We start from the raw sequence: 11,737 nt of genomic DNA, 5'->3' as shown, positions 1-11,737 counted from the left end.
AAACTATTGTCTACTATAAGATGTAGATTCACCAACTTGGATGACCCAGTCCATGGAAGATAAAGCCCACAAAGGCTACCAGCAGGGATATATCTATGTTCTACATCCACTGCTAAAAGCAGGCTGCATCTGAACGCCAGTTGCTGGCAATCACAACCAGAGAGAGTGCTGCTTGCAGGGCTCTTATGTTCTTACCTGCATCACCATCCTGTGCCATATATTCTAGAACGGAGTCCTCTGAGAAGACTTCATTCCACCAATAACCCTGGACAAAGCTCCCAACCTTAGTTGCCTGTCTGTAAAAAGGATATGACTTAAACATGCACCACAGATTTCTTGAGAACGAATGTGGAAAGTTTATCCTAAATTAAACGCTACCCTAGGGACACAGGTGGCGCTGTGGGTTAAACCACTGAGCCTCTTGGGCTTGCTGATCAGAAGGTCGGAGGTTCGAATCCCCGTGACGGAGTGAGCTGCCGTTGCTCGGTCCCTGCTCCTGCCAACCTAGCAGTTCGAAAGCACATCAAAGTGCAAGTAGATAAATAGTACCGCTCCGGCGGGAAGGTAAACAGCATTTCCGTGCGCTGCTCTGGTTTGCCGGAAGCGGCTTAGTCATGCTGGCCACATGACCCAGAGGCTGTATGCTGGCTTCCTCAGCCAATAAAGCAAGAGTCAGCCACGACTGGACCTAATGGTCAGGGCCCCCTTTACCTTTACCTTAAACCTACCCTGAAGTTAAATTTAGATTAATACATGTTTAATATTTATTCTTACGGGGGGGGGGGGATTTTAAAAGAAAGAAACATGTGTTCCTGCATCTGTCTTCTTTGTCCCCGCCACCTCCAGACTACCAAGAGCAAGTTTTTCCATCGTTAGAAGCTCTATAATGAGACCATCTAGATCCGCTGGTGATCTCTTTGTGAGCTTCCCCATCCAGCTCACATTCCCTGTTTATAGGGCGCATGGTGAGAACATGTGCAGGATGACAGACAGCTCATGTACTGACAGCTTTTGGCAAAGCTGCATTATTTCACAGAGGACTCTCCATCTGTCGCTACATTCAGCAACACAAACTGACCTCGCCGGCCCTGGCAGATTAACATTTAATGATGCTTTCAGCTTGAGCCCTTATAATTTTTCATCTTCCAGGGGGCAAACAGAGAGCAGGAAACAGACTTCATGTGGTCTAGAGCACACTAGGGACAGGTTGGTGGTGGGTCCTTGCCAAGAGGATCAGAAGTGCTGTTTGGGCACCAAAGGTTTTGTCACAATCAAGTGGTATATGGATTTTGTAAAGCACATAGCTACCCCGCCCTCAGTAATCCTAGGAACTGTAATTCACGCATCACAGAGCTATAATTACCAGCTCCCCTAAAAACTACAGTTCCCAGGATTCTTTGCAGGAGGCCATGTGTTTTAAATGTGCATTAAATGTGCTTTACATGTATGGTGTGAATTCGCTATGTAAAATACAAAGATGACCTTGCAAAAGTGAATGCAATTTCATTGCTGCTCCTTCTCAACAAACGGAAACGATAGCCAACTGTCAAGAGACACGCATGCTGTCTGGATTTAAGACAGAGAGAAATAAAAGGCTGTGATTTTTACCCCACATTGATTTACTTTGTGTGTACATTTGTGTGTGTAGATATACATATATATAAATACACGTTTCTGCAGTTCTGTCAATTCTCTAGTAACTGGAATAAAGTGGGTCAAGATTGTGTTTTATTCATACAGAGTGAATTAACTGCATGCTGTCCCCTCAAGCATAATCCTTTTTTTCCTGGCCTAGAAAGAAACCCTGCTGCAGGCCTGCATGAAGAGCCCCGACAGCAAGGTGTGTAGAACCCCCATAGTCACAAACCGCTAAAATTGCCAAAACCTGTGCAGAGCTCGAATTCTGTAAAAAAATGTTTCCACAGAGGACACAACACAAAAGAGGGCCCTTTCACCTAATACCAAATGTTTGTTTTGTAGATATAAGATTAGGCTTTTCAGCACCCACAAAAAATATGGGGTGTTTTTTAAAAAACATGGGCTGTACATGCATCATTTGCACTGCCATGGCCTGGTTGCCCATGTAAAATTACTCTGGCCTATCTAAACATTCATATTTAGACACGAGTATTGTGATTGGACAGGCACACACCCCCTCCACTTACGCGGAAGTTACGCTCTGGGTCCCCGTGCACATAGGTGAAAATCACATAAGTGGGGAGCTTCCTCTAAACACCCTCTCTGCTGTTGTCTCTCCAATCTAGACCCAAAACACTGTATCCAACAATTGAAGCCCTGGGGCTGGCTGGAGGCTGGAGGAGGCATGGGGAAATGACTGCAGCTGCCATGCCGCCCCGCGCATCAGCTGTCAGGTGGGGAGGCTGAGCAGCCTAAACAAAGCCCCGCTGTGCCTCCAGTCTCTTCAGGGGTTGCTCTACCCTCAATGACATTCTCTTCAGGCTCCAGGGAGGGTCTCCTTGCAAGCCACGAGGGCTCACCAGCTCTCTCCTGCTATTTCCAAGTTTGAATTGAATTATTTATTTATTTCCCGGCACCACATGTCCGTGTGTAGTCACACATGTGAGGGGAGGGGTGCCTATACTATTGGGAGAGGCCTGTAACAGCATCAGCTCAAGATACATTCCTACAAAGCACATTTATAGGTGACATAAGAAAAAGTCATTTGGTTAACACCGTAGGTTTCCCCGTTGCCGTCCAATTGATTAGCGCGGGTTGCAAGAGCACAATATTGTGTATGGGGCACAAATCCCATTAGAAATCCAATTGTTTTTTCCTTTGGTTAGGGGGCCAGTTAAACATGCCGAGAGGCTCTGCAAAATAAGATTGTTTCCGTCCAATTACTCTGTTACTCTATTGCACCATTAAAATGAATGATTACAGCCCAGTCCACAAACTAGATCAGACAGATAGTTGGATTTAAGCCAATTGTGTCTTACTGCGGGAAATCAGCTTAAACTGAAGTCGGCTCATGTGCTCGCCTTTGAATCATCAGCAATCACACAGTTTTACTAGCAGCTTCTATGAATACCTCACAAAACAACAAAATGCTTCAGTTTTATTTACTCCCATTTGATATTCCCAAAACAAGGGCATAAAACAGAAGTTCATTAAGTGTTTGCCAGGAAGAATTAATGTGGCAAACAAGCTTTCAGCAGCACTAAAGATTTCCCCATCCCCATTCTTTTCAGGGAGAGTTAAAGCCATCCTTTCAGATGCAGTTCCGATAGAAATAGAAGAAGTAATCAGTGAAAAATATCCCAGCGTAGTTAGGATCCGTTGAACAGTCTGCAAGATCCTGGTGGGACAAAACAATAAAGTAAGATTAAGATACATCCAATAATCATAGCTAAATGTTTTGTTCTTTTTTAGTCTTTTAATAATAATAATAATAATAAGACTTACTGGAGCAGCAACACGAAAATGGTAAGCACTGTCATGGAACGAGCTTACAGGGAGATACCAAATATGATGGAATCCCTATATAACCAAATGAGAGAGAGAGAGAGAGAGAGGGGGGGGGGAGAGAGAGAGAGAGAGAGAGAGAGAGAGAGAGAGAGAGAGAGGAAGATGATAGGGAATGAAACTTGCATGTATGTCTATTGCTGCAAATGCACATTAGGGAAGTAAGAAGGCAACCATTTCCGTCTGGACATGTAGTCACTGCAAGCAGCACTGTTTCCATTCTGCTGCAGTTCAGTTTTCACCAAATAATACATTATTTGTCTTGCTGTCTACTATTTCACATAAGTTACATAAGTTATGGTTAGCGCACATAACTTAGGTAGCAATTTACATAACTTACATTCATTTCAATGTAACGGAAACATCGCCACCGCGTAAAAAAAAGCCATTAATTACATATCATCTGTACACATCAAGAACAAGAGCAATGTGAATGAATACTAATTGCATTCATTTCATTGACCACAGACAAATACGCAAAGTGCAGTAATTTCCGCTTCCTTTCCCATTTTCATCAGAATTCTCTGACATTCCTATTACACATGTGGGAAAGCTGGAGTTTCTAAGGCTATGGCAGTTCTGGGGTTTGCCAAGGTCAGAATGAGAATTAGTACTTTATCCTAACTCAAGGGAAACACATCTTGCTTGTTTACAAGCCTTTGTTGTATTATTTCCAAGAGCTGGAGCCTCCCTAGGTTCCAGAAAATATAGCAGCAGTGGGCAGTGCTTCCTTCTAGTTGTTTTTTAACTGACAGATGAAGTAAATAAAACTCCTTGTATGGAAGAGACAACAGAACTAAGTACCTGTGTAGTTTCTGGAAAGGGTTCCCTCTTATGACGGGTTTGTTGTGGAAGACGAAAGCAAGACTTTCCAAAGGTGATTTTGCATTGAAAGATAATGAGTGGTTCCGTTGTACTTCAAGGAACAAGGATAATATTAAAAGCTGCAAGATTCTATAGTACTGCTTTAAAAAATATACGAAATAAGACCTATGGAGTTTAACAAGCAAAGCACCCAAGGCAAATGTGTGGCTCCATATTGGGAGACAGAATTCCACTGAAAATCAATGCTAATTCTAACAATATAGCTGCTCAAAAGAGTGTACAGACGTGGAAATGGGATCATAGCAATTTGGAAATGTTGAGTTTAAATTCTATGGGCCAGTTCATATATGACTGCTTGTATTCCCATTTTGCAGATCAAGTGAATGATCTACTTCCAGGAGTACCATAGCATAGCAGGGGGTAACTCATATCAATAGTGCAAATCAAATTTTGTGTATGTTTGAATGATGGACTTTCAGGGCCAGTTCCACTATTAGACAGAGTGAAGCAGCTGCCTAGGCTGGTGGATTGCTGGAGGATAGGGAGAAGAGGGGAGATGTTGGAGGACCTCCTATATTAGTCAGCTGCTCACAGGTTCAGTGGAAGATGCTGTCCCATCATCAGTGATGAGCTGAAGTTAGATTCAACGGCCAGTACACTCAACATCTGCACTCACAGGGGGTCTCTACTGTAAACATCAGCAGGCAAGCACAACGCATGAATTGGCTCTAAGGACGCAACCCAACTGAGGTTTCCAGCAGAATGTGAACCATTAAGGGACATTCATAAATTTCGATTTAGGCTTTTTCATCCTTGCTGTTTCATTAGGATCTGTTAAGATCTGGGCACAATCTTCATTCATACCATATACATAATAACAGATAAGGTGTTAAAAAAAAAGTTTATCTATAGCAAAATCTGTCTGTGTACTTACTTGATTTCCAGAGAGATTTTCACTATGACAGGTGTGTGTTTGTTAATGGGAACAATGTAACTATAATTTCCAGACCTAAAATAATAAATAGTGACAATGGCATTCAATATTTTGAAATTCTAGGCAAATATCAATATCAAAAAACGTCAAATGCCAAGCCAATCTGCTATATGAACTGGAGACTGCCAAGAACAGCCTTAAGCAACCTTATCAACTATTCTAATGGGAAATAGCAATGAACAGTTGCCCAGTAGCATAGCTGGGCAACAATTTCAGTAGGAGGCACTTTGAGACAATCACCTGCACTGCTCAGAATAGTAAGGTAGCCTGCTTTTTAAATGGAGGACAGCAGTGAGCAACAGGTAAAATAATTCAGCCATCCTCTTGCAAATTACGATCCAACCTTCAGCAGCAGGTTTTTAAAATTCAGTATTAAAAACAGCTGAAATAAATGACAGTTGTATGAATGAGCTAGGATGTGAACTGAAAACAAAAGCAAAATTTAGAAAATCTTGCCTTTCTGAAGATTCTGCATCCCCATGTGCAGATGGTGATGATTATCATTATCATTATTATTTATTAAATTTGTATATCTCCCTTCATCCAAAGATCACACGGTGATTTCACAAGATCAGTTTCCTGATCATGCAGTATCACTTTTTTTGTTCTTAGATGAAAATATTTGCACCATTAATTGTGGAGGCATGACACTATCACCTTACATATGTCTACTCAGAAGTAAGTCTCATTGAATTCGATGGCAATTTACTCCCAGGTATAGAATTGCCCTCTCCAAATAGCTAATCCCTGTTGAGTTAACTATAAGTTATGGTAAGACCAACTGACAGCTAGGGATTCAAAGATCCGTTTTCTCAGTTTCTCGTTTTTTTGAATCTGAACTTCAGTTTTCCACATTTCACAGCAACTTGGCAATTTTTTAAAATCCTCATAGAAACTAATGCAAATTATAATGCAAATTTCTCTTAATAAATACATTTTTATATGTAGTTTTGATCGATGTACCAATTTTTGCAAGCAATTTCCCCTAATCTATGAAATTCTGCAAACGATGGCTGCCTCGAGAATTTCAAGGCAAAATTCAGATTAAGTGCAATTGCTGAAGGATAGATGTGTTTCAGTCTGCATATTGTTTCAGAAATTTGTCGGATTTGGCTTTAAGTGCATGCTGAATAAAATTTCCCCTCCATCCCTACTGATTTTCCACAGCAAAATCCTTAGCTCAACTTAACATATTGAGGCTCTGTGCTGCATTAGACAAAGAGATGTAAGGATACAATTTTACCCACCCACACTGCAGGTTTTTGCGACAATAACGGCGATCTATTTTTTGTTGCGTCTCTAAGATCTGCATAGAGATGATTGATGTGTCAGTCCCTGAAAGGAAGAAGAATTGTTTTCGTGAGCATAGACATTTGGCGTGAAGAAACTTTTTTTAAAAATGCACACACAATAATAATGAAAAGTTTATATGAAAACATTTTGTTACAACCTGCTCCCCTTTCCATTAGCTGCCTTTGCCCTCTGCCCTCACCCTGGCACTCCTCGTGAAAGGCCCTATGAAATATACTCAGTCCTGCAGTGATTTCATGCTCTTTATTGCAGCTTGTAAAACAGTGATTGAATTTCCCCCCAAACCCCAGGCTTTTATATACATTATTTACACAATGAGTCCCGTCTGATTGGCTGATTCTGCTTCCCTCCTGGAGTCTGATTGGTCTTCTCCTGCAGGCCAATCAGTTGTTGCATGCTAGCATCCTACCCCCCTTCATGGATCACTGCCTTGTCGTGGGGAAGGGGCTTGAAGAACTCAGAGAAGCTATGAACTATGCCGAGCAGGGCACCCAAGATGAACAGGTCATAGTGGAGAGTTTTGACCAAACGTGATCCACCTGGAGGAGGAACCGGCAAGCCACTCCAGTATCCCTGCCAAGAAAACTCCATGGACAAAGACAACAGGCATATAAAAGATATGACGCTGGAAGATGAGCCCCTCAGGTCGGAAGGCGTCCAACATGCTACTGGGGAAGAGCGGAGGGCAAGTACAAGTAGATCCAGAGCTGATGAAGCGGCTGGGCCAAAGCTGAAAGGGCGCTCAGTTGCGGATATGCCTGGAAGCGAAAGGAAAGTCCAATGCTGTAAAGAAAAATATTGCATAGGAACCTGGAATGTAAGAACCATGAACCTGGGTAAGTTGGAGGTGGTCAAAAATGAGATGGCAAGAATAAATATTGACATCCTGGGCATCAGTGAACTAAAATGGACGGGAATGGGTGAATTCAGTTCGGATGACCATCATATCTACTACTGTGGGCAAGAAACCCGTAAAAGAAATGGAGTGGCCCTCATAGTCAACAAAAGAGTGGCGAAAGCTGTACTGGGATGCAATCTCAAAAATGATAGAATGATCTCGATACGAATCCAAGGCAGACCTTTTAACATCACAGTAATCCAAGTTTATGCACCAACTACTTGTGCTGAAGAAACTGAAATTGACCAATTCTATGAAGACTTACAAGACCTTATAGAAGTGACACCAAAGAAGGATGTTCTTCTCATTATAGGGGATTGGAATGCTAAAGTAGGGAGTCAAGAGATAAAAGGAACAACTGGCAAGTTTGGCCTTGGAGATCAAAACGAAGCAGGGCAAAGGCTAATAGAGTTCTGTCAAGAGAACAAGCTGGTCATCACAAACACGCTTTTCCAACAACACAAGAGACGACTCTACACATGGACATCACCAGATGGGCAGCATCGAAATCAGATTGATTATATTCTCTGCAGCCAAAGATGGAGAAGCTCTATACAGTCAGCAAAAACAAGACCTGGAGCTGACTGTGGCTCAGATCATCAGCTTCTTATAGCAAAATTCAAGCTTAAACTGAAGAAAGTAGGAAAAACCACTGGGCCGGTAAGATACAATCTAAGTCAAATCCCTTATGAATACACAGTGGAAGTGAGGAACAGGTTTAAGGATTTAGATTTGGTGGACAGAATGCCTGAAGAACTATGGATGGAAGCTCGTAACATTATACAGGAGGCAGCAACGAAAACCATCCCAATGAAAAGGAAATGCAAGAAAGCAAAGTGGCTGTCCAATGAGGCCTTACAAATAGCGGGGGAGAGAAGGCAAGCAAAATGCGAGGGAGATGGTGAAAGATACAGGAAATTGAATGCAGATTTCCAAAGAATAGCAAGGAGAGACAAGAAGACCTTCTTAAACGAGCAATGCAAAGAAATAGAGGAAAGCAATAGAATGGGAAGAACCAGAGATCTGTTCAAGAAAATTGGAGATATGAAAGGAACATTTCGTACAAAGATTTCCATAATAAAGGACAAAAGTGGAAAGGACCTAACAGAAGCAGAAGACATCAAGAAGAGGTGGCAAGAATACACAGAGGAATTATACCAGAAAGAAATGGATGTCTCGTATACCCCAGGTAGTGTGGTTGCTGACCTTGAGCCAGACATCCTGGAAAGTGAAGTCAAATGGGCCTTAGAAAGCACTGCAAATAACAAGGCCAGTGGAAGTGATGGTATTCCAGCTGAACTATTTAAAATTTTAAAAGATGATGCTGTTAAGGTGCTATACTCAATATGCCAGCAAGTTTGGAAAACTCAGCAGTGGCCAGAAGATTGGAGAAGATCAGTCTACATCCCAATCCCAAAGAAGGGCAGTGCCAAAGAATGCTCCAACTACCGCACAATTGCACTCATTTCACACGCTAGCAAGGTTATGCTTAAAATTCTACAAGGAAGGCTCAAGCAGTATGTGGACCGAGAACTCCCAGAAGTGCAAGCTGGATTTAGAAGAGGCAGAGGAACCAGAGACCAAATTGCAAACATGCGCTGGATTATGGAGAAAGCTAGAGAGTTCCAGAAAGACATCTACTTCTGCTTCATTGACTATGCAAAAGCCTTTGACTGTGTCGACCACGGCAAACTATGGCAAGTTCTTAAAGAAATGGGAGTGCCAGATCACCTCATCTGTCTCCTGAGAAATCTCTATGTGGGACAAGAAGCTACAGTTAGAACTGGATATGGAAGAACTGATTGGTTCAAAATTGGGAAAGGAGTATGACAAGGCTGTATTTTGTCTCCCTGCTTATTTAACTTATATGCAGAATTCATCATGCGAAAGGCTGGGCTGGATGAATCCCTAGCTGGAATTAAGATTGCCGGAAGAAATATCAACAACCTCAGATATGCAGATGACACAACCTTGATGGCAGAAAGTGAGGAGGAATTAAAGAACCTTTTAATGAGGGTGAAAGAGGAGAGCGTAAAATATGGTCTGAAGCTCAACATCAAAAAAACGAAGATCATGGCCACTGGTCCCATCACCTCCTGGCAAATAGAAGGGGAAGAAATGGAGGTAGTGAGAGATTTTACTTTCTTGGGCTCAATGATCACTGCAGATGGTGACAGCAGCCACAAAATTAAAAGACGCCTGCTTCTTGGGAGAAGGGCAATGACAGGCCTAGACAGCATCTTGAGAAGTAGAGACATCACCTTGCCAACAAAGGTTCGTATAGTTAAAGCTATGGTTTTCCCAGTAGTGATGTATGGAAGTGAGAGCTGGACCATAAAGAAGGCTGATCGCCGAAGAATTGATGCTTTTGAATTATGGTGCTGGAGGAGACTCTTGAGAGTCCCATGGACTGCAAGAAGATCAAACCTCTCCATACTGAAGGAAATCAACCCTGAGTGCTCACTGGAAGGAAAGATTGTGAAGCTGAGGCTCCAGTACTTTGGCCACCTCATGAGAAGAGAAGACTCCCTGGAGAAGCCCCTGATGTTGGGAAAGATGGAGGGCACAAGGAGAAGGGGACGGCAGAGGACGGGATGGTTGGATAGTGTTTTCGAGGTTACCAGCATGAGTTTGACCAAACTGCGGGAGGCAGTGGAGGACAGAGGTGCCTGGCGTTCTCTGGTCCATGGGGTCACGAAGAGTCGGACACGACTAAACGACTAAACAACAACAACAGCACCCTACCAGCCTAATAGGCTGATTAACTTCCTCCTGGAGCCTGATTGGTCTTCTCCTGCAAGCCAATCAGTTGTTGCATTCTAGGATCCTACCTGCCTATTGTTCTACGATCCAAGCTTAGTACATAACACCCTATTAATGGTAGTGACTTTGCCATATGGTTTTCACATGAAGCAAAAGTCAAGCTTTCAGAAGACATATTAACTTTGAGGAGTCCTCTGGAATTGTAACTCTGATACACGCACAATTTCATCCAAATCACACCACATGTGAAAACAACAACGTGGTACCATTTTGAAAACACATGTACAAATTGTGTCAGAAAAAAAGGATGGGACTTGGTGGAGCAATGGGTCAGTGTGCCTGGCTGTTAACCAGATGGTTGGTGGTTCAAGCCCATCCAGCGATGGCTGTGAGCAGGATTCGTGCATTTGAGGGGGTTGGGCTAGATGACCCCAAGGTCCCTTCCAACCCTACAATTCTATGCTTCTATATTATATGAAGGAGCCCCAAGGATTGTTTCAAAAAGTGCAGATTAGGTAGGTTTACCTTTAAATGCAAACTGATTCAAATTTCTCCCCGTCCCTGCTGGTAATGGGAGGCGAAAGGAAGAGGTGGAGGAGAACACGACCCATTGAGCCAAGTTGTGGGTGGCATCCCCAGAATAATTATTCACAAAGTGGGTCTAATACATTTCCTCAAAACTGTTGATAGGAGGAAATCGTAATGGACCACAGAGACTAAGATGCCCCAGCTGTCCTGGCAATGAGCTACAGTGGTACCTCGGGTTACAGACACTTCAGGTTACAGACTCCACTAACCCAAAAATAGTACCTCAGGTTAAGAACTTTGCTTCAGGATGAGAACAGAAATCGCACGATGACGGCAGCGGGAGGCCCCATTAGCTAAAGCGGTACCTCAGGTTAAGAATAGTTTCAGGTTAAGAATGGACCTCCAGAACGAATTAAGCTATTAACCCGAGGTACCACTGTAGATGCATAACGTCTCTAAACTAGATCAACATTTTAAAGTAACCAAAGGGGTTTTGATGAACTTTTTTTTCCAAAGGAAATAAAGAATACTTTACAGTCATTTCCAAGGTCAGGCTTCTCAAACCAGTTGTTTCCTGGCAGTACTTTCCTTTTCGTTCCTGAGGAAAGAATAGAGGGCCTTCACAAAGTGAAACAATTATATGACAAGAACAAATACAGCAAAATGAGCTTCTGCATGAGTTTTCCAAGCACAGGTTTGAAGGATGCTTGCAGATGCTCTATTCTGAAGACAGTTCGTTTTATGAAAGGGGACTTTTTTCACACTCTAGAGGTCATGTTCAGTTTCTCAAGGACCATTCCATTTGGAGAAGAGAATAAGCAAAAGGGAATACTGTATACAGTTTGCATTGAAATACTCTGTTTTATTTACAAAAGTATAAAGCGAATTAGGTGTTGGGGGGTGCAGCAGCAAGTCCCGGCAGGATGATCGAGGGT

The 11,737-nt window shown here is 42.6% G+C and overlaps 1 protein-coding gene across 2 annotated transcripts in view; it reads right to left on the bottom strand.

Moving 5' to 3' along the window:
* Positions 1–2,033: 2,033 nt before the first annotated feature.
* The window catches only part of MYRFL (myelin regulatory factor like), a 38,480-nt gene continuing 28,776 nt past the window's right edge, over positions 2,034–11,737 (bottom strand). For both annotated transcript variants that reach the window (XM_081928018.1, XM_081928019.1), the window contains exons 20-25: positions 11,338–11,400; positions 6,550–6,637; positions 5,243–5,317; positions 4,288–4,399; positions 3,424–3,498; positions 2,034–3,316 (exon numbers count right to left, since the gene is read on the bottom strand). In XM_081928018.1, the coding sequence (XP_081784144.1) occupies positions 3,230–3,316; positions 3,424–3,498; positions 4,288–4,399; positions 5,243–5,317; positions 6,550–6,637; positions 11,338–11,400 (500 nt within the window). In that variant the 3' untranslated portion in view covers positions 2,034–3,229. The remainder of the gene's footprint in view (positions 3,317–3,423; positions 3,499–4,287; positions 4,400–5,242; positions 5,318–6,549; positions 6,638–11,337; positions 11,401–11,737) is intronic.

Source organism: Podarcis melisellensis (genome assembly GCF_964234715.1).
Source record: "Podarcis melisellensis genome assembly, chromosome: 10".
In the NCBI taxonomy this organism is placed as follows: Eukaryota; Metazoa; Chordata; class Lepidosauria; order Squamata; family Lacertidae; genus Podarcis; species Podarcis melisellensis.
This window is presented reverse-complemented; position numbering and strand designations above follow the sequence as displayed.